Source organism: Giraffa tippelskirchi, chromosome 12, assembly GCF_054371585.1.
Source record: "Giraffa tippelskirchi isolate mGirTip1 chromosome 12, T2T-mGirTip1v1.2.pri, whole genome shotgun sequence".
Taxonomy (NCBI): domain Eukaryota; kingdom Metazoa; phylum Chordata; class Mammalia; order Artiodactyla; family Giraffidae; genus Giraffa; species Giraffa tippelskirchi.
In genome coordinates, this window is record NC_137286.1 from 71,655,230 (window position 1) to 71,679,041 (window position 23,812).

Below are 23,812 nucleotides of genomic sequence, written 5' to 3' on the forward strand. Positions count from 1 at the left end.
GTCGTGTCTGACTCTGCGCAACCCCATGGCCTGCAGCCTACCAGGCTCCTCCGTCCAGGGCATTTTCCAGGCAAGAGTACTGGCGTGGGTCGCCATCGCCTTCTCCGATACGCTCCTGAGGATCCTAGTTTGGTCGTCTAATTTCCTTTCACACAACCTTGGATGTCCGTATCGGGGCTTTTTCGTCGGATTGTATTGACAATTTAGGCTCTTTTCTGTTTCCGTAACCCCTTTTGCAATTCTTTGTTCAGTGCGACAATGCATTGGCATTTTGGGAGGAATAGCATCCAAGCTGTGGATTGCCTTGTGGGGCTGTGACATCATTTTCCCAATAGGAATTCTTTCAAGCCCTGAGCACAGCTTCTCTTTCCAGTGATTGGTGTGGGCTTGATCTTCCTTCTTCCATCTCTCGCCGTTTTGTGAGAACAGGTCCTTCCTTCCCTTCTGGGTTAGATGGACTCGTGGGTATCACTTCAGTGAATGGCATTGTCAGTGGGGGTGATAATTCCCTTCTCATTGGAAGACTTTGCTGTGAGTATTAGAAATGCAAGTGATTTCTCTTCCCCTTCCTCCCTGTCCATCTCTCAGAGCCACCGGGAAACAGAGGCCTCATCCAGGGTCACACAGGCCTGAGGGAGTGCAACTAGACTGTTGTTTCTTCAGGCCCTCCGTGCTGGACATCATCCGGGATACTCTGTGTGTGTCTTCCTCAGTCTGGTGTCCCTTCAGACCTTTCCCTAGTTTTCACAGGCTTGTTGTGTTGGTGTTCTTTGTCTGTTTGGAGACACATCCTTGAGAAGCTTTGTGTTTCCACTCATTCGTCTCGCGATGTATGACCTGTCTTTTGCTTTTGTAATGAGGTCTTTCCCACAGTAGATATCTTTGATTTTGCAAAGTCCACTGTATTCTCTGGGTTGTTTTGTGGACTGCCTTTTAGTTTTGTGTGTGAAGACTCAAAGCACGTGTCCGGTTTCTGCTCATTGTTCTTCTAGATTTGTGACAAGTTTTCATGGAAACTTTGTCTAGGGATAACTGGAAGTGAACTCGGTGTAAGGTGTCAAGTCTCCATCTCCATTCATGTCATGCCCTGCAGTTTCCAATTCCCTGTTCCTGAGTGGTTTTGGAGACCTTGTGGGAAGTTTGGTTGCATGGGAGTTTGCATTTCCACCTTGAGTAGATTCCCACTGTTCTGCCCTCAGGGACACTGTCAAGGGGGAGTGAGGAGCAGCCTGCACTTCCAGCAGTGACCACACGGTGGGGCGAGTGCTGCTCTCCCCTCTGGGAGCCCCAGGCCACAGGCATCCCAGTGAGGAGCCAGCTCTGTGCTCGGCTGAAAGGAGTTAGACTCTCAGGAGCCTCTGAGCCCTTGCCTTTGGATCACCCAGGGTGGGCATTTACTGTGACAGAAAAAAATTGCCCTGAATTCCATGGACGGAAGAGCCTGGCTGTGTAGAGTTCGTGAGTTGCCGTGAATCAGACACAACTGAGGACACAAAAACTCAATAGACTAAAACACTTTTGGGGGGTGGGGGGAGTGAAAGGGGGTGATGTGGGGTTTTTGTGTCGTATATAATAGCCATGGGAAATCTAGTTTAAACCTAAATTCACATAGATGGGAAAGGTATAGCTCTCCGTCACCCTATTAAAAAAAAAAAAAAACTACTTAACTTTTCTGAAAGTTTATTTAGTAGCTTCCTTGAGCAGTTCATTGTGAAGCATTTTTTTTTTTTCTGTGACATCGGCCTCATTAAAAAGTACGGTTTGCCTTTACTGGATAATTTTGTTCATTGGTTTGTTAGGGAATCTTGGTAATATTTGAGTTTCCTGGGGAGCATGGTCACATGACCTGGCCCTGGCCAATCGGTGCGTTCCACCTCCCTGGCCACTGTGATTGGCTCCGGACTCGGGCAGTGCCCAATCGGGGCCCAGGGCCGGGCCTCACGTTGGAAGCCAGGGGAAGACGAGCTCTCGTCCTGCTGGGGTAGGGGAAGGGGTGGGGCCGGGGGAGGTCAGGCTCCAGCAGTGGGAGGGGCTTGAGGTCCGCCTGCGGCAGTTGGTGACCTTCCTGCTCCCCTCAGGGCAGAGCCGCCGGCCTGAGAATGAGGGCGCTGCTGAGCCCAGGGGCTGGGATGGCCCGTTGCTGCTGTGGTCCCAGAGCTCCACCCGAGAACTGACGGAGGCCGTCTGCCCGTGAGTCCTCTCCCGCTTGTCTGTCAGCTTGTTTGAACCATGCTGGGTTTTCTGCCCAGCCGGCTAAGGGGAGTCCCTGGAAATGCAAGGGTGTGGGTTTTGGCAGACTTCAGGGAAGACATGCCAGATGAGCCTGGGAGACTCCAGCTTAATCTGGATTCAGGAGATGTCTCTTCGGGCCAGCTAGTAATTGTAGGATAAGCCTAATGAGTCTTCACAGGATGAAGAGAGTAACGTGCCAAGGTAGCAATCGATGTCCTCATTCGAGAGGATGATGAAGCTGGTGCTCAGAGAAGGGGGGAACTTGGCCACAGCAAGGAGGTGTGCACCCAGACGGAACCCCCAGATCCGGCCATTTGAGCTCAGGGAGGCCACTGGTGTGGCTTGTCCCTGTGGCAGGGGCCGAGGCACGCAGCCCACCCTGATTCCTGCGGGGGCCTGACTTGGGAAGTGCCATCTGGTAGCTTTGAGACTCACCAAACCAAATTGCACTGGAGAGAGGAAGGACACCTTCCTTCATCCACCCCCCACCCCCGCCGGATTCCCACATACCCTGACCCCTTTCTCTGGATTTCGGAGCCATTTCCAGAGTCCCGCTCATATGACCTCATTCGAAGTGCACTGTGGACGAGCTGCCATCTGCAGCTGCTACCACAGCAGCCAAGGGCTTTATCTCCCGAGTACCTCCCTTCCTTTGGAACTTGGGGGCCCTCTACTCCCCACTTGCACACCACAGACCTTTGCTGAGGATTGTGGGGACCCTCACTCAGTTTGCAGCACGTTGTAGCCATCCCTGTCCTCTCAATACCTCCCTTGCAACTCAGCTTGTGAGCTCCTTTGGAGCAGCGTGGCCCACCTGGCTGCAATGGCAGAGACACAGCTGACAGTGAAACAACAGCTTCGATCTGACAGCCGGAAAGCTCTGTCAAAAGGGACCTCCCTCTTCACACCGTAGAGGCTGTAGGAGCCGCCAGGGTTTGGGAACCAGTGCTGGGGCCAAAATGACTCCACAGCTGTTTTCCTTCCTGGGGAGGGTTCTGGCTCGAGTGGGAATGGCTCAAGTCTCCTAAGGTTCTGAAAGCCCACTGTGTGCAGATTCACGGTACACAGAGAGGAGAAGGTGGAGTCCTGCCCTGGAGGTGGTCACAGCTCACGGATGAGCCAGGCAGGCAGGCAGGCAGGCAGGGAATGAGAACACCTGAGCTGCCTTCATGAGTGAGTGGTGTGGGGGCAGAGGAAGAGAAGCCGGTCTGCTCCCTCATGTGGTGCCCAGGGCAGGTTGTCCCCAGAGGAAACCCTTACGACGGTGAGGACTCTCACTGCTGTTTCCCAAGGGGTTCCGTCGGTGCGTGTCTTCCCCGGAGCGGTCAGGCCGTCTCTAAAGTACACTGGCCATGGGCATTGCCTCTCCTTGGAACTTCCCATGTGTTTCTCTTTTGTATGGAACAGTGATTTTTCTAGAGGGGTTCTGGGCCACAAGGTTGTTGGGTCATTTGCTAGCCTTCTGTCGTGAAGAACGCTTTCCTGGGCGTTGGGGTGGTTTGTTGTTCCAGCTCCCTTTCTTGGCTTCTTTTGGGAGCTGGTGCAACAAGAGGAGCTCAGCCTCTGCCTTCTGGCTGAGATGTCACCCTTCAAACAGCAATGCCTGCCTGGAGATAATGATGGCATTTGCCAAAAGGGCTTCGTTTGGCACATGATATCTTGAAAGGACGTACACCGTCCTTTCAGCTATCAAAGGCTAGTTCAAATGACATAAAAATGAGAACTCTCCAATGGAGTCTTACAGTAGGTGGAGAGTCCGAAAAAAACTCCTTCAGTCATCTCACTGAGAGTCATTGATTGGGGACACCAAGAATATAGGAAGGAATGCAGAAAGAAAAGATGAAATTGTGGTCAGGATCGGGGGGAGGGATGAACAGGGCCTGCTTGCCTTGAACCCAGGCTTTGTTGGCGGGTGGGGCATAAAGATCGAACGGGTCTGAAACTACAGAGTGGTGATGGTAACACAGTATCACCAGAGTTACACAACAGTGTCCCAAATTGCAACAATGATGAAAAAGTTTACTAATCCCAACTTAACCAACAAAAATAGACGAAACCATACAAAAAGTAAAACATCACCAGAAAGGTGGAAACAAACCAAATGCAAAGCAGCTCAGGGGAAAGGAACTCCATGTCCCCTGGGGGCAGACCGAGTTGCCGGCGTCCACGGTGAGCAGACAGGGATGGAGGCTGCAGAGCCGACCGCTCCCCTGGACATGGTGTTTCCGGCAAGGGCTCTGGGTCTCTGTCCAGAGCGGGGGCTCGTTCTTCCTGCAGGGGCGGGTGAGTCATCGTCGGCGTCTGGGTGTTGCGCGGGAGCCAGGGCAGGCTCTCCCTGCCGAGGCGGTGACTCCTCCTCTGCCTCGGGTTCTCCTGCCAAAGCCCGAGCAGGTACAGGTGCACGTGGAGGTGGAGGTTCTGGCTGAGGGGGTGGGACATCAGTGCCTGGGGCTGGGGGTCCTGCAGGCACGGAAATCCGATCTGCCCGGTGTGCTGGCCAGTACCCAGCTGGCCTGGTGTCTCTGCGAGGGCAAGGCTCGGTTCTCCATCTGCCCTCGGTGGATCCCTGGGTCCTGCACCTGGAGCCACCACCTCTGTAGGCACAGGTCTGGGAAGTGGAGCCTGGTTCCAGTTGGAGGCCAGTGCTAGAGCTGGGGGAGAAGCAAAGTTTGCCCACAGACCAGCCTTGGCATGTGCGTATCCCGGGACAGAAAGCTTCCAAGAGATTCCGAAAGAATACCCAGGGTTGGATGTCTTTTGGGACTGAAGTGTGCAAGATGGGGGTGGGGGTGTGAGGCCAGCGCTTGCTGCAGGCCCAGCAGCATCTTTCGGGGACTCGTCCCTGTGTAGCTCAGCACCCCCTCCCCACACACTCCCGTGCACCAGCCCCAGCGTCCTTACCTCTGTGCTCTGGCGTGCTGGGCTCCAGGTCCTCCTGCTGCCTCAGAGGCCGGGGTTCTCGGGACTCTGGGTCGGAGCCGGGTGTGCTGAGCTCCGTGGCAGCCTCAGACTGGGCCGCCGGGTGTATCCTGGGCGGTGTCTCGGCAGCAGGCCTTCCCCGCCTCCGCTTCGCCCCCGGTGGGGCTGATGCCTCCGTGGGCACGCTCACCTGGAGCCTGCACTGGGCCTCACGGGCGGGGGGTTGGTGCTCCGACCCCTCCCTCCGGGAGGTGGACGGGGTGTCCCCGTCCTCGGCCTCATCACGTGGGAAGCTCTGCAACGACAGTGACCGTCAGCCAGCCGTGCTGGGAGTTTTCCGAGCTGGGCCTGGCCAGTGGAGCCGCTGCTTCTGCCTGCTCGAACTTCTCTTCCCAGAAGGGTCAGAGACGTGTGTCTGCTCAGATCCCCACCCGGGAGGAAAGAGACCCACCTGAGGGTGTGAGGTCAGCCTGGGCGGCCGGCCCTGCCCGCACTGTTCCCATCCCAGCCAGCCTGATCTCCCCTGGGGTGTGGACACAACTTGTCTGCAGGCTTCTGACCCCACATCCGCCTGGGCTTCCTTGAGGGAGACACACCCCGAGAAACCCGCATCCACACACACAGGCAAAGGACCCGGTGTTTCCGGGTGGCATGGGAGAGGTGGCCTGGCCCGGCCTGGGGCTCCCCGTGTTACCTTTCTGTTTCTCCGGGCAGAGGGCCAGAGGCCTCTCGGGGGTGCCCTGAGCCAACGTCGACAGGGTGCCCACGCACACTGCCTGTGAGCTCTCCTGAGGCCCCGGCCTCTGGGCAGGGGCAAACAGCAGAACATCCTGGCAGCAAGAGATCTGGCTGGGGGCTCCTCTCCGCTCTGGAGGCCTGGATACCCGGGTTGCGGGTTCTGTTGGGTTCTGTTGCCGGCAGGTGACATCATTTCCTGGGGTTCGTGCTGAGGTCCCTTCCCCAAAACTTCCCAAGGGAATCTCTGGGTTTCTGACTGCTCGACCACCCCCTTTAGGCCATGTGCAGGCACATTGACAGCCACACAGCCCAGCCCACAGCCCTGGGGAGGCCTGGGTGCAGCCAGGGCCTGAGCTCCGAGGACCCCGCTGCTCTCAGACCAGGCTCCTTCTTGTCATAAGTGGTGTGGCCCTGGACAAGCATATGCCCCTCAGGGTTTCCCCAGTCTCTCCATCTGCAGAGTGGGGGTCATTCTCCCATCTGTTTCCTAGGTCTGTCGGCCTACGAGCAGCTCCATGCCTCTCCACCTGGGGCCGATATCACGTGGAGCTTGTGCGCTGAGACTTCAGAAAGAAAGACTCCATCCAGGGCTGACACAGCACAGAATGGGGCAGAACGAGGCCTGGATGCGCCGTGGTACCCAGGAAAAGGCACTGCCCCTCCTGACTGTTTTGAGACCCCACATCCAAGTTGGAGGCCCGAAAGGAAGACTCGAAGGTCTCCCTCTCTTATAGAAAAGAGTAGCCAACTTTCTGGTCCTCTGTTTCCATTGAGATTCTGTTCAAGTGTCCCAGCTCGGCTTCTGCGGGTGGCTGAGCTTCTAATGGCTCCCTGCGTTCTTGTCTTTTCCTCTCCAAACCTTCCGTCCTTTTCCCCCTTCTAGGGTGGATGGGCGCTGTCATTGCTTCTACCTTCGAGACAGATTGATGAAAAGTCTGGACCATCGACTCCTTTCCTCTCTTTGGTTCCGTGTCTCTCTCTGGCTGTGTCCCTCTCTTTTCCTTTCTCGATTCAGTCTGTGTCTTCCTCTTTCTCTCTCGTGTGTGGATGGATGGATGCTAGGAATGCACATGTATATGATTAGATGAGGGTTATGTTTTAGGGATGGGTTAGAGGGAGAGAAAGGCTTTAGGTCGGAGTTGGTCATGGGGGAAGGGTCAAGGGTGGTGGTGGTGTTTCTTGGAATCTGAGTGCTGTGCATTCTTCGTCTCTTTCCATATGAACCCCTTCTCAGATACACCACTTGCAAGGAGTCTCTCATGTTCCGTTTCCTATCTTTTGCATCTGTGAATGCTTAGCTTCTCTGTTGTGAAGAGGTTCCATTGGATGGAAACCCATTGGTGTACTTCGTTTCCCTCTTTCCCTTACTTGAAGAGACCCATTTCTACCTCCGCCCAGCAAATGGCAAGGAGACTCTGATGTTAAGGAGCCTTTGACCTACGCTTCTTTCTAGCTATCTCATGACATCAGTCTTTAGGGTGAGGTTTTTCCCCGATATTGAGGTGGTGTGAGATCAAAACCAATAGCGTTCTTCAGATGTAGCTGTCTGGTTTTCCCATGGCCATTTATTGAAGAGGCTTTCTTGTTCGCATTTGGATATTCTCCCCTTCTGTGTCAGAGATGAGTTGACCATGGATGCCGGGGTTTGTTTCTGGACCCTCAACTTTATTCCATCGATCTGGATCTGTGTGTGTTGCATTCCCAATAGGATACTGTCCTGCTGCTGCCGCTGCGGCTAAGTCACTTCAGTCGTGTCTGACTCTGCGCGACCCCATGGCCTGCAGCCTACCAGGCTCCTCCGTCCAGGGCATTTTCCAGGCAAGAGTACTGGCGTGGGTCGCCATCGCCTTCTCCGATACGCTCCTGAGGATCCTAGTTTGGTCGTCTAATTTCCTTTCACACAACCTTGGATGTCCGTATCGGGGCTTTTTCGTCGGATTGTATTGACAATTTAGGCTCTTTTCTGTTTCCGTAACCCCTTTTGCAATTCTTTGTTCAGTGCGACAATGCATTGGCATTTTGGGAGGAATAGCGTCCAAGCTGTGGATTGCCTTGTGGGGCTGTGACATCATTTTCCCAATAGGAATTCTTTCAAGCCCTGAGCACAGCTTCTCTTTCCAGTGATTGGTGTGGGCTTGATCTTCCTTCTTCCATCTCTCGCTGTTTTGTGAGAACAGGTCCTTCCTTCCCTTCTGGGTTAGATGGACTCGTGGGTATCACTTCAGTGCATGGCATTGTCAGTGGGGGTGATAATTCCCTTCTCATTGGAAGACTTTGCTGTGAGTATTAGAAATGCAAGTGATTTCTCTTCCCCTTCCTCCCTGTCCATCTCTCAGAGCCACCGGGAAACAGAGGCCTCATCCAGGGTCACACAGGCCTGAGGGAGTGCAACTAGACTGTTGTTTCTTCAGGCCCTCCGTGCTGGACATCATCCGGGATACTCTGTGTGTGTCTTCCTCAGTCTGGTGTCCCTTCAGACCTTTCCCTAGTTTTCACAGGCTTGTTGTGTTGGTGTTCTTTGTCTGTTTGGAGACACATCCTTGAGAAGCTTTGTGTTTCCACTCATTCGTCTCGCGATGTATGACCTGTCTTTTGCTTTTGTAATGAGGTCTTTCCCACAGTAGATATCTTTGATTTTGCAAAGTCCACTGTATTCTCTGGGTTGTTTTGTGGACTGCCTTTTAGTTTTGTGTGTGAAGACTCAAAGCACGTGTCCGGTTTCTGCTCATTGTTCTTCTAGATTTGTGACAAGTTTTCATGGAAACTTTGTCTAGGGATAACTGGAAGTGAACTCGGTGTAAGGTGTCAAGTCTCCATCTCCATTCATGTCATGCCCTGCAGTTTCCAATTCCCTGTTCCTGAGTGGTTTTGGAGACCTTGTGGGAAGTTTGGTTGCATGGGAGTTTGCATTTCCACCTTGAGTAGATTCCCACTGTTCTGCCCTCAGGGACACTGTCAAGGGGGAGTGAGGAGCAGCCTGCACTTCCAGCAGTGACCACACGGTGGGGCGAGTGCTGCTCTCCCCTCTGGGAGCCCCAGGCCACAGGCATCCCAGTGAGGAGCCAGCTCTGTGCTCGGCTGAAAGGAGTTAGACTCTCAGGAGCCTCTGAGCCCTTGCCTTTGGATCACCCAGGGTGGGCATTTACTGTGACAGAAAAAAATTGCCCTGAATTCCATGGACGGAAGAGCCTGGCTGTGTAGAGTTCGTGAGTTGCCGTGAATCAGACACAACTGAGGACACAAAAACTCAATAGACTAAAACACTTTTGGGGGGTGGGGGGAGTGAAAGGGGGTGATGTGGGGTTTTTTTGTCGTATATAATAGCCAAGGGAAATCTAGTTTAAACCTAAATTCACATAGATGGGAAAGGTATAGCTCTCCGTCACCCTATTAAAAAAAAAAAAAACTACTTAACTTTTCTGAAAGTTTATTTAGTAGCTTCCTTGAGCAGTTCATTGTGAAGCATTTTTTTTTTTTTTCTGTGACATCGGCCTCATTAAAAAGTACGGTTTGCCTTTACTGGATAATTTTGTTCATTGGTTTGTTAGGGAATCTTGGTAATATTTGAGTTTCCTGGGGAGCATGGTCACATGACCTGGCCCTGGCCAATCGGTGCGTTCCACCTCCCTGGCCACTGTGATTGGCTCCGGACTGGGGCAGTGCCCAATCGGGGCCCAGGGCCGGGCCTCACGTTGGAAGCCAGGGGAAGACGAGCTCTCGTCCTGCTGGGGTAGGGGAAGGGGTGGGGCCGGGGGAGGTCAGGCTCCAGCAGTGGGAGGGGCTTGAGGTCCGCCTGCGGCAGTTGGTGACCTTCCTGCTCCCCTCAGGGCAGAGCCGCCGGCCTGAGAATGAGGGCGCTGCTGAGCCCAGGGGCTGGGATGGCCCGTTGCTGCTGTGGTCCCAGAGCTCCACCCGAGAACTGACGGAGGCCGTCTGCCCGTGAGTCCTCTCCCGCTTGTCTGTCAGCTTGTTTGAACCATGCTGGGTTTTCTGCCCAGCCGGCTAAGGGGAGTCCCTGGAAATGCAAGGGTGTGGGTTTTGGCAGACTTCAGGGAAGACATGCCAGATGAGCCTGGGAGACTCCAGCTTAATCTGGATTCAGGAGATGTCTCTTCGGGCCAGCTAGTAATTGTAGGATAAGCCTAATGAGTCTTCACAGGATGAAGAGAGTAACGTGCCAAGGTAGCAATCGATGTCCTCATTCGAGAGGATGATGAAGCTGGTGCTCAGAGAAGGGGGGAAGTTGGCCACAGCAAGGAGGTGTGCATCCAGACGGAACCCCCAGATCCGGCCATTTGAGCTCAGGGAGGCCACTGGTGTGGCTTGTCCCTGTGGCAGGGGCCGAGGCACGCAGCCCACCCTGATTCCTGCGGGGGCCTGACTTGGGAAGTGCCATCTGGTAGCTTTGAGACTCACCAAACCAAATTGCACTGGAGAGAGGAAGGACACCTTCCTTCATCCACCCCCCACCCCCGCCGGATTCCCACATACCCTGACCCCTTTCTCTGGATTTCGGAGCCATTTCCAGAGTCCCGCTCATATGACCTCATTCGAAGTGCACTGTGGACGAGCTGCCATCTGCAGCTGCTACCACAGCAGCCAAGGGCTTTATCTCCCGAGTACCTCCCTTCCTTTGGAACTTGGGGGCCCTCTACTCCCCACTTGCACACCACAGACCTTTGCTGAGGATTGTGGGGACCCTCACTCAGTTTGCAGCACGTTGTAGCCATCCCTGTCCTCTCAATACCTCCCTTGCAACTCAGCTTGTGAGCTCCTTTGGAGCAGCGTGGCCCACCTGGCTGCAACGGCAGAGACACAGCTGACAGTGAAACAACAGCTTCGATCTGACAGCCGGAAAGCTCTGTCAAAAGGGACCTCCCTCTTCACACCGTAGAGGCTGTAGGAGCCGCCAGGGTTTGGGAACCAGTGCTGGGGCCAAAATGACTCCACAGCTGTTTTCCTTCCTGGGGAGGGTTCTGGCTCGAGTGGGAATGGCTCAAGTCTCCTAAGGTTCTGAAAGCCCACTGTGTGCAGATTCACGGTACACAGAGAGGAGAAGGTGGAGTCCTGCCCTGGAGGTGGTCACAGCTCACGGATGAGCCAGGCAGGCAGGCAGGCAGGCAGGGCATGAGAACACCTGAGCTGCCTTCATGAGTGAGTGGTGTGGGGGCAGAGGAAGAGAAGCCGGTCTGCTCCCTCATGTGGTGCCCAGGGCAGGTTGTCCCCAGAGGAAACCCTTACGACGGTGAGGACTCTCACTGCTGTTTCCCAAGGGGTTCCGTCGGTGCGTGTCTTCCCCGGAGCGGTCAGGCCGTCTCTAAAGTACACTGGCCATGGGCATTGCCTCTCCTTGGAACTTCCCATGTGTTTCTCTTTTGTATGGAACAGTGATTTTTCTAGAGGGGTTCTGGGCCACAAGGTTGTTGGGTCATTTGCTAGCCTTCTGTCGTGAAGAACGCTTTCCTGGGCGTTGGGGTGGTTTGTTGTTCCAGCTCCCTTTCTTGGCTTCTTTTGGGAGCTGGTGCAACAAGAGGAGCTCAGCCTCTGCCTTCTGGCTGAGATGTCACCCTTCAAACAGCAATGCCTGCCTGGAGATAATGATGGCATTTGCCAAAAGGGCTTCGTTTGGCACATGATATCTTGAAAGGACGTACACCGTCCTTTCAGCTATCAAAGGCTAGTTCAAATGACATAAAAATGAGAACTCTCCAATGGAGTCTTACAGTAGGTGGAGAGTCCGAAAAAAACTCCTTCAGTCATTTCACTGAGAGTCATTGATTGGGGACACCAAGAATATAGGAAGGAATGCAGAAAGAAAAGATGAAATTGTGGTCAGGATCGGGGGGAGGGAAGAACAGGGCCTGCTTGCCTTGAACCCAGGCTTTGTTGGCGGGTGGGGCATAAAGATCGAACGGGTCTGAAACTACAGAGTGGTGATGGTAACACAGTATCACCAGAGTTACACAACAGTGTCCCAAATTGCAACAATGATGAAAAAGTTTACTAATCCCAACTTAACCAACAAAAATAGACGAAACCATACAAAAAGTAAAACATCACCAGAAAGGTAGAAACAAACCAAATGCAAAGCAGCTCAGGGGAAAGGAACTCCATGTCCCCTGGGGGCAGACCGAGTTGCCGGCGTCCACGGTGAGCAGACAGGGATGGAGGCTGCAGAGCCGACCGCTCCCCTGGACATGGTGTTTCCGGCAAGGGCTCTGGGTCTCTGTCCAGAGCGGGGGCTCGTTCTTCCTGCAGGGGCGGGTGAGTCATCGTCGGCGTCTGGGTGTTGCGCGGGAGCCAGGGCAGGCTCTCCCTGCCGAGGCGGTGACTCCTCCTCTGCCTCGGGTTCTCCTGCCAAAGCCCGAGCAGGTACAGGTGCACGTGGAGGTGGAGGTTCTGGCTGAGGGGGTGGGACATCAGTGCCTGGGGCTGGGGGTCCTGCAGGCACGGAAATCCGATCTGCCCGGTGTGCTGGCCAGTACCCAGCTGGCCTGGTGTCTCTGCGAGGGCAAGGCTCGGTTCTCCATCTGCCCTCGGTGGATCCCTGGGTCCTGCACCTGGAGCCACCACCTCTGTAGGCACAGGTCTGGGAAGTGGAGCCTGGTTCCAGTTGGAGGCCAGTGCTAGAGCTGGGGGAGAAGCAAAGTTTACCCACAGACCAGCCTTGGCATGTGCGTATCCCGGGACAGAAAGCTTCCAAGAGATTCCGAAAGAATACCCAAGGTTGGATGTCTTTTGGGACTGAAGTGTGCAAGATGGGGGTGGGGGTGTGAGGCCAGCGCTTGCTGCAGGCCCAGCAGCATCTTTCGGGGACTCGTCCCTGTGTAGCTCAGCACCCCCTCCCCACACACTCCCGTGCACCAGCCCCAGCGTCCTTAGCTCTGTGCTCTGGCGTGCTGGGCTCCAGGTCCTCCTGCTGCCTCAGAGGCCGGGGTTCTCGGGACTCTGGGTCGGAGCCGGTTGTGCTGAGCTCCGTGGCAGCCTCAGACTGGGCCGCCGGGTGTATCCTGGGCGGTGTCTCGGCAGCAGGCCTTCCCCGCCTCCGCTTCGCCCCCGGTGGGGCTGATGCCTCCGTGGGCACGCTCACCTGGAGCCTGCACTGGGCCTCACGGGCGGGGGGTTGGTGCTCCGACCCCTCCCTCCGGGAGGTGGACGGGGTGTCCCCGTCCTCGGCCTCATCACGTGGGAAGCTCTGCAACGACAGTGACCGTCAGCCAGCCGTGCTGGGAGTTTTCCGAGCTGGGCCTGGCCAGTGGAGCCGCTGCTTCTGCCTGCTCGAACTTCTCTTCCCAGAAGGGTCAGAGACGTGTGTCTGCTCAGATCCCCACCCGGGAGGAAAGAGACCCACCTGAGGGTGTGAGGTCAGCCTGGGCGGCCGGCGCTGCCCGCACTGTTCCCATCCCAGCCAGCCTGATCTCCCCTGGGGTGTGGACACAACTTGTCCGCAGGCTTCTGACCCCACATCCGCCTGGACTTCCTTGAGGGAGACACACCCCGAGAAACCCGCATCCACACACACAGGCAAAGGACCCGGTGTTTCCGGGTGGCATGGGAGAGGTGGCCTGGCCCGGCCTGGGGCTCCCCGTGTTACCTTTCTGTTTCTCCGGGCAGAGGGCCAGAGGCCTCTCGGGGGTGCCCTGAGCCAACGTCGACAGGGTGCCCACGCACACTGCCTGTGAGCTCTCCTGAGGCCCCGGCCTCTGGGCAGGGGCAAACAGCAGAACATCCTGGCAGCAAGAGATCTGGCTGGGGGCTCCTCTCCGCTCTGGAGGCCTGGATACCCGGGTTGCGGGTTCTGTTGGGTTCTGTTGCCGGCAGGTGACATCATTTCCTGGGGTTCATGCGGAGGTCCCTTCCCCAAAACTTCCCAAGGGAATCTCTGGGTTTCTGACTGCTCGACCACCCCCCTTAGGCCATGTGCAGGCACATTGACAGCCACACAGCCCAGCCCACAGCCCTGGGGAGGCCTGGGTGCAGCCAGGGCCTGAGCTCCGAGGACCCCGCTGCTCTCAGACCAGGCTCCTTCTTCTCATAAGTGGTGTGGCCCTGGACAAGCATATGCCCCTCAGGGTTTCCCCACTCTCTCCATCTGCAGAGTGGGGGTCATTCTCCCATCTGTTTCCTAGGTCTGTCGGCCTACGAGCAGCTCCATGCCTCTCCACCTGGGGCCGATATCACGTGGAGCTTGTGCGCTGAGACTTCAGAAAGAAAGACTCCATCCAGGGCTGACACAGCACAGAATGGGGCAGAACGAGGCCTGGATGCGCCGTGGTACCCAGGAAAAGGCACTGCCCCTCCTGACTGTTTTGAGACCCCACATCCAAGTTGGAGGCCCGAAAGGAAGACTCGAAGGTCTCCCTCTCTTATAGAAAAGAGTAGCCAACTTTCTGGTCCTCTGTTTCCATTGAGATTCTGTTCAAGTGTCCCAGCTCGGCTTCTGCGGGTGGCTGAGCTTCTAATGGCTCCCTGCGTTCTTGTCTTTTCCTCTCCAAACCTTCCGTCCTTTTCCCCCTTCTGGGGTGGATGGGCGCTGTCATTGCTTCTACCTTCGAGACAGATTGATGAAAAGTCTGGACCATCGACTCCTTTCCTCTCTTTGGTTCCGTGTCTCTCTCTGGCTGTGCCCCTCTCTTTTCCTTTCTCGATTCAGTCTGTGTCTTCCTCTTTCTCTCTCGTGTGTGGATGGATGGATGCTAGGAATGCACATGTATATGATTAGATGAGGGTTATGTTTTAGGGATGGGTTAGAGGGAGAGAAAGGCTTTAGGTCGGAGTTGGTCATGGGGGAAGGGTCAAGGGTGGTGGTGGTGTTTCTTGGAATCTGAGTGCTGTGCATTCTTCGTCTCTTTCCATATGAACCCCTTCTCAGATACACCACTTGCAAGGAGTCTCTCATGTTCCGTTTCCTATCTTTTGCATCTGTGAATGCTTAGCTTCTCTGTTGTGAAGAGGTTCCATTGGATGGAAACCCATTGGTGTACTTCGTTTCCCTCTTTCCCTTACTTGAAGAGACCCATTTCTACCTCCGCCCAGCAAATGGCAAGGAGACTCTGATGTTAAGGAGCCTTTGACCTACGCTTCTTTCTAGCTATCTCAAGACATCAGTCTTTAGGGTGAGGTTTTTCCCCGATATTGAGGTGGTGTGAGATCAAAACCAATAGCGTTCTTCAGATGTAGCTGTCTGGTTTTCCCATGGCCATTTATTGAAGAGGCTTTCTTGTTCCCATTTGGATATTCTCCCCTTCTGTGTCAGAGATGAGTTGACCATGGATGCCGGCGTTTGTTTCTGGACCCTCAACTTTATTCCATCGATCTGGATCTGTGTGTGTTGTTGTATTCCCAATAGCATACTGTCCTGCTGCTGCCGCTGCGGCTAAGTCACTTCAGTCGTGTCTGACTCTGCGCGACCCCATGGCCTGCAGCCTACCAGGCTCCTCCGTCCAGGGCATTTTCCAGGCAAGAGTACTGGCGTGGGTCGCCATCGCCTTCTCCGATACGCTCCTGAGGATCCTAGTTTGGTCGTCTAATTTCCTTTCACACAACCTTGGATGTCCGTATCGGCGCTTTTTCGTCGGATTGTATTGACAATTTAGGCTCTTTTCTGTTTCCGTAACCCCTTTTGCAATTCTTTGTTCGGTGCGACAATGCATTGGCATTTTGGGAGGAATAGCGTCCAAGCTGTGGTTTGCCTTGTGGGGCTGTGACATCATTTTCCCAATAGGAATTCTTTCAAGCCCTGAGCACAGCTTCTCTTTCCAGTGATTGGTGTGGGCTTGATCTTCCTTCTTCCATCTCTCGCCGTTTTGTGAGAACAGGTCCTTCCTTCCCTTCTGGGTTAGATGGACTCGTGGGTATCACTTCAGTGAATGGCATTGTCAGTGGGGGTGATAATTCCCTTGTCATTGGAAGACTTTGCTGTGAGTATTAGAAATGCAAGTGATTTCTCTTCCCCTTCCTCCCTGTCCATCTCTCAGAGCCACCGGGAAACAGAGGCCTCATCCAGGGTCACACAGGCCTGAGGGAGTGCAACTAGACTGTTGTTTCTTCAGGCCCTCAGTGCTGGACATCATCCGGGATACTCTGTGTGTGTCTTCCTCAGTCTGGTGTCCCTTCAGACCTTTCCCTAGTTTTCACAGGCTTGTTGTGTTGGTGTTCTTTGTCTGTTTGGAGACACATCCTTGAGAAGCTTTGTGTTTCCACTCATTCGTCTCGCGATGTATGACCTGTCTTTTGCTTTTGTAATGAGGTCTTTCCCACAGTAGATATCTTTGATTTTGCAAAGTCCACTGTATTCTCTGGGTTGTTTTGTGGACTGCCTTTTAGTTTTGTGTGTGAAGACTCAAAGCACGTGTCCGGTTTCTGCTCATTGTTCTTCTAGATTTGTGACAAGTTTTCATGGAAACTTTGTCTAGGGATAACTGGAAGTGAACTCGGTGTAAGGTGTCAAGTCTCCATCTCCATTCATGTCATGCCCTGCAGTTTCCAATTCCCTGTTCCTGAGTGGTTTTGGAGACCTTGTGGGAAGTTTGGTTGCATGGGAGTTTGCATTTCCACCTTGAGTAGATTCCCACTGTTCTGCCCTCAGGGACACTGTCAAGGGGGAGTGAGGAGCAGCCTGCACTTCCAGCAGTGACCACACGGTGGGGCGAGTGCTGCTCTCCCCTCTGGGAGCCCCAGGCCACAGGCATCCCAGTGAGGAGCCAGCTCTGTGCTCGGCTGAAAGGAGTTAGACTCTCAGGAGCCTCTGAGCCCTTGCCTTTGGATCACCCAGGGTGGGCATTTACTGTGACAGAAAAAAATTGCCCTGAATTCCATGGACGGAAGAGCCTGGCTGTGTAGAGTTCGTGAGTTGCCGTGAATCAGACACAACTGAGGACACAAAAACTCAATAGACTAAAACACTTTTGGGGGGTGGGGGGAGTGAAAGGGGGTGATGTGGGGTTTTTTTGTCGTATGTAACAGCCAAGGGAAATCTAGTTTAAACCTAAATTCACATAGATGGGAAAGGTATAGCTCTCCGTCACCCTATTAAAAAAAAAAAAAACTACTTAACTTTTCTGAAAGTTTATTTAGTAGCTTCCTTGAGCAGTTCATTGTGAAGCATTTTTTTTTTTTTTCTGTGACATCGGCCTCATTAAAAAGTACGGTTTGCCTTTACTGGATAATTTTGTTCATTGGTTTGTTAGGTAATCTTGGTAATATTTGAGTTTCCTGGGGAGCATGGTCACATGACCTGGCCCTGGCCAATCGGTGCGTTCCACCTCCCTGGCCACTGTGATTGGCTCCGGACTGGGGCAGTGCCCAATCGGGGCCCAGGGCCGGGCCTCACGTTGGAAGCCAGGGGAAGACGAGCTCTCGTCCTGCTGGGGTAGGGGAAGGGGTGGGGCCGGGGGAGGTCAGGCTCCAGCAGTGGGAGGGGCTTGAGGTCCGCCTGCGGCAGTTGGTGACCTTCCTGCTCCCCTCAGGGCAGAGCCGCCGGCCTGAGAATGAGGGCGCTGCTGAGCCCAGGTGCTGGGATGGCCCGTTGCTGCTGTGGTCCCAGAGCTCCACCCGAGACCTGACGGAGGCCGTCTGCCCGTGAGTCCTCTCCCGCTTGTCTGTCAGCTTGTTTGAACCATGCTGGGTTTTCTGCCCAGCCGGCTAAGGGGAGTCCCTGGAAATGCAAGGGTGTGGGTTTTGGCAGACTTCAGGGAAGACATGCCAGATGAGCCTGGGAGACTCCAGCTTAATCTGGATTCAGGAGATATCTCTTCGGGCCAGCTAGTAATTGTAGGATAAGCCTAATGAGTCTTCACAGGATGAAGAGAGTAACGTGCCAAGGTAGCAATCGATGTCCTCATTCGAGAGGATGATGAAGCTGGTGCTCAGAGAAGGGGGGAACTTGGCCACAGCAAGGAGGTGTGCACCCAGACGGAACCCCCAGATCCGGCCATTTGAGCTCAGGGAGGCCACTGGTGTGGCTTGTCCCTGTGGCAGGGGCCGAGGCACGCAGCCCACCCTGATTCCTGCGGGGGCCTGACTTGGGAAGTGCCATCTGGTAGCTTTGAGACTCACCAAACCAAATTGCACTGGAGAGAGGAAGGACACCTTCCTTCATCCACCCCCCACCCCCGCCGGATTCCCACATACCCTGACCCCTTTCTCTGGATTTCGGAGCCATTTCCAGAGTCCCGCTCATATGACCTCATTCGATGTGCACTGTGGACGAGCTGCCATCTGCAGCTGCTACCACAGCAGCCAAGGGCTTTATCTCCCGAGTACCTCCCTTCCTTTGGAACTTGGGGGCCCTCTACTCCCCACTTGCACACCACAGACCTTTGCTGAGGATTGTGGGGACCCTCACTCAGTTTGCAGCACGTTGTAGCCATCCCTGTCCTCTCAATACCTCCCTTGCAACTCAGCTTGTGAGCTCCTTTGGAGCAGCGTGGCCCACCTGGCTGCAACGGCAGAGACACAGCTGACAGTGAAACAACAGCTTCGATCTGACAGCCGGAAAGCTCTGTCAAAAGGGACCTCCCTCTTCACACCGTAGAGGCTGTAGGAGCCGCCAGGGTTTGGGAACCAGTGCTGGGGCCAAAATGACTCCACAGCTGTTTTCCTTCCTGGGGAGGGTTCTGGCTCGAGTGGGAATGGCTCAAGTCTCCTAAGGTTCTGAAAGCCCACTGTGTGCAGATTCACGGTACACAGAGAGGAGAAGGTGGAGTCCTGCCCTGGAGGTGGTCACAGCTCACGGATGAGCCAGGCAGGCAGGCAGGCAGGCAGGGCATGAGAACACCTGAGCTGCCTTCATGAGTGAGTGGTGTGGGGGCAGAGGAAGAGAAGCCGGTCTGCTCCCTCATGTGGTGCCCAGGGCAGGTTGTCCCCAGAGGAAACCCTTACGACGGTGAGGACTCTCACTGCTGTTTCCCAAGGGGTTCCGTCGGTGCGTGTCTTCCCCGGAGCGGTCAGGCCGTCTCTAAAGTACACTGGCCATGGGCATTGCCTCTCCTTGGAACTTCCCATGTGTTTCTCTTTTGTATGGAACAGTGATTTTTCTAGAGGGGTTCTGGGCCACAAGGTTGTTGGGTCATTTGCTAGCCTTCTGTCGTGAAGAACGCTTTCCTGGGCGTTGGGGGGGTTTGTTGTTCCAGCTCCCTTTCTTGGCTTCTTTTGGGAGCTGGTGCAACAACAGGAGCTCAGCCTCTGCCTTCTGGCTGAGATGTCACCCTTCAAACAGCAATGCCTGCCTGGAGATAATGATGGCATTTGCCAAAAGGGCTTCGTTTGGCACATGATATCTTGAAAGGACGTACACCGTCCTTTCAGCTATCAAAGGCTAGTTCAAATGACATAAAAATGAGAACTCTCCAATGGAGTCTTACAGTAGGTGGAGAGTCCGAAAAAAACTCCTTCAGTCATTTCACTGAGAGTCATTGATTGGGGACACCAAGAATATAGGAAGGAATGCAGAAAGAAAAGATGAAATTGTGGTCAGGATCGGGGGGAGGGATGAACAGGGCCTGCTTGCCTTGAACCCAGGCTTTGTTGGCGGGTGGGGCATAAAGTTCGAACGGGTCTGAAACTACAGAGTGGTGATGGTAACACAGTATCACCAGAGTTACACAACAGTGTTCCCAAATTGCAACAATGATGAAAAAGTTTACTAATCCCAACTTAACCAACAAAAATAGACGAAACCATACAAAAAGTAAAACATCACCAGAAAGGTGGAAACAAACCAAATGCAAAGCAGTTCAGGGGAAAGGAACTCCATGTCCCCTGGGGGCAGACCGAGTTGCCGGCGTCCACGGTGAGCAGACAGGGATGGAGGCGGCAGAGCCGACCGCTCCCCTGGACATGGTGTTTCCGGCAAGGGCTCTGGGTCTCTGTCCAGAGCGGGGACTCGTTCTTCCTGCAGGGGCGGGTGAGTCATCGTCGGCGTCTGGGTGTTGCGCGGGAGCCAGGGCAGGCTCTCCCTGCCGAGGCGGTGACTCCTCCTCTGCCTCGGGTTCTCCTGCCAAAGCCCGAGCAGGTACAGGTGCACGTGGAGGTGGAGGTTCTGGCTGAGGGGGTGGGACATCAGTGCCTGGGGCTGGGGGTCCTGCAGGCACGGAGATCCGATCTGCCCGGTGTGCTGGCCAGTACCCAGCTGGCCTGGTGTCTCTGCGAGGGCAAGTCTCGGTTCTCCATCTACCCTCGGTGGATCCCTGGGTCCTGCACCTGGAGAGACCACCTCTGTAGGCACAGGTCTGGGAAGTGGAGCCTGGTTCCAGTTGGAGGCCAGTGCTAGAGCTGGGGGAGAAGCAAAGTTTGCCCACAGGCCAGCCTTGGCATGTGCGTATCCCGGGACAGAAAGCTTCCAAGAGATTCCCAAAGAATACCCAGGGTCGGATGTCTTTTGGGACTGAAGTGTGCAAGATGGGGGTGGGGGTGTGAGGCCAGCGCTTGCTGCAGGCCCAGCAGCATCTTTCGGGGGCTCGTCCCTGTGTAGCTCAGCACCCCCTCCCCACACACTCCCGTGCACCAGCCCCAGCGTCCTCACCTCTGTGCTCTGGCGTGCTGGGCTCCAGGTCCTCCTGCTGCCTCAGAGGCCGGGGTTCTCGGGACTCTGGGTCGGAGCCGGGTGTGCTGAGCTCCGTGGCAGCCTCAGACTGGGCCGGCGGGTGTATCCTGGGCGGTGTCTCGGCAGCAGGCCTTCCCCGCCTCCGCTTCGCCCCCGGTGGGGCTGATGCCTCCGTGGGCACGCTCACCTGGAGCCTGCACTGGGCCTCACGGGCGGGGGGTTGGTGCTCCGACCCCTCCCTCCGGGAGGTGGACGGGGTGTCCCCGTCCTCGGCCTCATCACGTGGGAAGCTCTGCAACGACAGTGACCGTCAGCCAGCCGTGCTGGGAGTTTTCCGAGCTGGGCCTGGCCAGTGGAGCCGCTGCTTCTGCCTGCTCGAACTTCTCTTCCCAGAAGGGTCAGAGACGTGTGTCTGCTCAGATCCCCACCCAGGAGGAAAGAGACCCACCTGAGGGTGTGAGGTCAGCCTGGGCGGCCGGCGCTGCCCGCACTCTCCCCATCCCAGCCAGCCTGCTCTCCCCTGGGGTGTGGACACAACTTGTCCGCAGGCTTCTGACCCCACATCCGCCTGGGCTTCCTTGAGGGAGACACACCCCGAGAAACCCGCATCCACACACACAGGCAAAGGACCCGGTGTTTCCGGGTGGCATGGGAGAGGTGGCCTGGCCCGGCCTGGGGCTCCCCGTGTTACCTTTCTGTTTCTCCGGGCAGAGGGCCAGAGGCCTCTCGGGGGTGCCCTGAGCCAACGTCGACAGGGTGCCCACGCACACTGCCTGTGAGCTCTCCTGAGGCCCCGGCCTCTGGGCAGGGGCAAACAGCAGAACATCCTGGCAGCAAGAGATCTGGCTGGGGGCTCCTCTCCGCTCAGGAGGCCTGGATACCCGGGTTGCGGGTTCTGTTGGGTTCTGTTGCCGGCAGGTGACATCATTTCCTGGGGTTCGTGCGGAGGTCCCTTCCCCAAAACTTCCCAAGGGAGTCTCTGGGTTTCTGACTGCTCGACCACCCCCCTTAGGCCATGTGCAGGCACAGTGACAGCCACACAGCCCAGCCCACAGCCCTGGGGAGGCCTGGGTGCAGCCAGGGCCTGAGCTCCGAGGACCCCGCTGCTCTCAGACCAGGCTCCTTCTTGTCATAAGTGGTGTGGCCCTGGACAAGCATATGCCCCTCAGGGTTTCCCCAGTCTCTCCATCTGCAGAGTGGGGGTCATTCTCCCATCTGTTTCCTAGGTCTGTCGGCCTACGAGCAGCTCCATGCCTCTCCACCTGGGGCCGAAATCACGTGGAGCTTGTGCGCTGAGACTTCAGAAAGAAAGACTCCATCCAGGGCTGACACAGCACAGAATGGGGCAGAACGAGGCCTGGATGCGCCGTGGTACCCAGGAAAAGGCACTGCCCCTCCTGACTGTTTTGAGACCCCGCATCCAAGTTGGAGGCCCGAAAGGAAGACTCGAAGGTCTCCCTCTCTTATAGAAAAGAGTAGCCAACTTTCTGGTCCTCTGTTTCCATTGAGATTCTGTTCAAGTGTCCCAGCTCGGCTTCTGCGGGTGGCTGAGCTTCTAATGGCTCCCTGCGTTCTTGTCTTTTCCTCTCCAAACCTTCCGTCCTTTTCCCCCTTCTGGGGTGGATGGGCGCTGTCATTGCTTCTACCTTCGAGACAGATTGATGAAAAGTCTGGACCATCGACTCCTTTCCTCTCTTTGGTTCCGTGTCTCTCTCTGGCTGTGTCCCTCTCTTTTCCTTTCTCGATTCAGTCTGTGTCTTCCTCTTTCTCTCTCGTGTGTGGATGGATGGATGCTAGGAATGCACATGTATATGATTAGATGAGGGTTATGTTTTAGGGATGGGTTAGAGGGAGAGAAAGGCTTTAGGTCGGAGTTGGTCATGGGGGAAGGGTCAAGGGTGGTGGTGGTGTTTCTTGGAATCTGAGTGCTGTGCATTCTTCGTCTCTTTCCATATGAACCCCTTCTCAGATACACCACTTGCAAGGAGTCTCTCATGTTCCGTTTCCTATCTTTTGCATCTGTGAATGCTTAGCTTCTCTGTTGTGAAGAGGTTCCATTGGATGGAAACCCATTGGTGTACTTCGTTTCCCTCTTTCCCTTACTTGAAGAGACCCATTTCTACCTCCGCCCAGCAAATGGCAAGGAGACTCTGATGTTAAGGAGCCTTTGACCTACGCTTCTTTCTAGCTATCTCAAGACATCAGTCTTTAGGGTGAGGTTTTTCCCCGATATTGAGGTGGTGTGAGATCAAAACCAATAGCGTTCTTCAGATGTAGCTGTCTGGTTTTCCCATGGCCATTTATTGAAGAGGCTTTCTTGTTCCCATTTGGATATTCTCCCCTTCTGTGTCAGAGATGAGTTGACCATGGATGCCGGGGTTTGTTTCTGGACCCTCAACTTTATTCCATCGATCTGGATCTGTGTGTGTTGTTGTATTCCCAATAGCATACTGTCCTGCTGCTGCCGCTGCGGCTAAGTCACTTCAGTCGTGTCTGACTCTGTGCGACCCCATGGCCTGCAGCCTACCAGGCTCCTCCTTCCAGGGCATTTTCTAGGCAAGAGTACTGGCGTGGGTCGCCATCGCCTTCTCCGATACGCTCCTGAGGATCCTAGTTTGGTCGTCTAATTTCCTTTCACACAACCTTGGATGTCCGTATCGGGGCTTTTTCGTTGGATTGTATTGACAATTTAGGCTCTTTTCTGTTTCCGTAACCCCTTTTGCAGTTCTTTGTTCGGTGCGACAATGCATTGGCATTTTGGGAGGAATAGCATCCAAGCTGTGGATTGCCTTGTGGGGCTGTGACATCATTTTCCCAATAGGAATTCTTTCAAGCCCTGAGCACAGCTTCTCTTTCCAGTGATTGGTGTGGGCTTGATCTTCCTTCTTCCATCTCTCGCCGTTTTGTGAGAACAGGTCCTTCCTTCCCTTCTGGGTTAGATGGACTCGTGGGTATCACTTCAGTGAATGGCATTGTCAGTGGGGGTGATAATTCCCTTCTCATTGGAAGACTTTGCTGTGAGTATTAGAAATGCAAGTGATTTCTCTTCCCCTTCCTCCCTGTCCATCTCTCAGAGCCACCGGGAAACAGAGGCCTCATCCAGGGTCACACAGGCCTGAGGGAGTGCAACTAGACTGTTGTTTCTTCAGGCCCTCAGTGCTGGACATCATCCGGGATACTCTGTGTGTGTCTTCCTCAGTCTGGTGTCCCTTCAGACCTTTCCCTAGTTTTCACAGGCTTGTTGTGTTGGTGTTCTTTGTCTGTTTGGAGACACATCCTTGAGAAGCTTTGTGTTTCCACTCATTCGTCTCGCGATGTATGACCTGTCTTTTGCTTTTGTAATGAGGTCTTTCCCACAGTAGATATCTTTGATTTTGC

The 23,812-nt window shown here is 54.8% G+C and overlaps 2 protein-coding genes and 1 long non-coding RNA gene across 3 annotated transcripts in view; 1 reads left to right on the forward strand and 2 right to left on the reverse strand.

Moving 5' to 3' along the window:
- The window catches only part of LOC145529707 (uncharacterized), a 1,704,434-nt gene that overhangs the window by 1,213,040 nt on the left and 467,582 nt on the right, over positions 1-23,812 (forward strand). The window contains exons 154-156 of the long non-coding RNA XR_014071296.1: positions 2,079-2,190; positions 9,717-9,828; positions 17,358-17,469. This is a non-coding gene — a long non-coding RNA (uncharacterized LOC145529707). The remainder of the gene's footprint in view (positions 1-2,078; positions 2,191-9,716; positions 9,829-17,357; positions 17,470-23,812) is intronic.
- On the reverse strand, positions 4,231-6,045 carry LOC145529607 (uncharacterized). Its single transcript, XM_081550197.1, has 3 exons — positions 5,846-6,045; positions 5,134-5,446; positions 4,231-4,883 (listed from the first exon to the last, which is right to left on the reverse strand). Exons 1-3 carry the CDS (start codon positions 5,978-5,980, stop codon positions 4,255-4,257), a joined length of 1,077 nt encoding a protein of 358 aa, XP_081406323.1. The 5' UTR covers positions 5,981-6,045; the 3' UTR covers positions 4,231-4,254.
- LOC145529583 (uncharacterized) lies at positions 11,772-22,528 on the reverse strand. Its single transcript, XM_081550169.1, has 3 exons — positions 21,126-22,528; positions 20,414-20,726; positions 11,772-12,521 (listed from the first exon to the last, which is right to left on the reverse strand). Exons 1-3 carry the CDS (start codon positions 21,360-21,362, stop codon positions 11,893-11,895), a joined length of 1,179 nt encoding a protein of 392 aa, XP_081406295.1. The 5' UTR covers positions 21,363-22,528; the 3' UTR covers positions 11,772-11,892.

What these genes read in the sequence shown, in the direction of transcription:
- LOC145529583 (XM_081550169.1), bottom strand. Translation starts at nt 21,362, where the DNA reads ATGATGTCACCTGCCGGCAACAGAACCCAACAGAACCCGCAACCCGGG. An exon ending in CTGCCCGGAGAAACAGAAAG is followed by an intron (nt 20,727 to 21,125) that starts GTAACACGGGGA and finishes CTGTCGTTGCAG; the next exon opens with AGCTTCCCACGTGATGAGGC. An exon ending in CAGCACGCCAGAGCACAGAG is followed by an intron (nt 12,522 to 20,413) that starts GTGAGGACGCTG and finishes CTTCTCCCCCAG; the next exon opens with CTCTAGCACTGGCCTCCAAC.
- LOC145529607 (XM_081550197.1), bottom strand. Translation starts at nt 5,980, where the DNA reads ATGTTCTGCTGTTTGCCCCTGCCCAGAGGCCGGGGCCTCAGGAGAGCT. An exon ending in CTGCCCGGAGAAACAGAAAG is followed by an intron (nt 5,447 to 5,845) that starts GTAACACGGGGA and finishes CTGTCGTTGCAG; the next exon opens with AGCTTCCCACGTGATGAGGC. An exon ending in CAGCACGCCAGAGCACAGAG is followed by an intron (nt 4,884 to 5,133) that starts GTAAGGACGCTG and finishes CTTCTCCCCCAG; the next exon opens with CTCTAGCACTGGCCTCCAAC.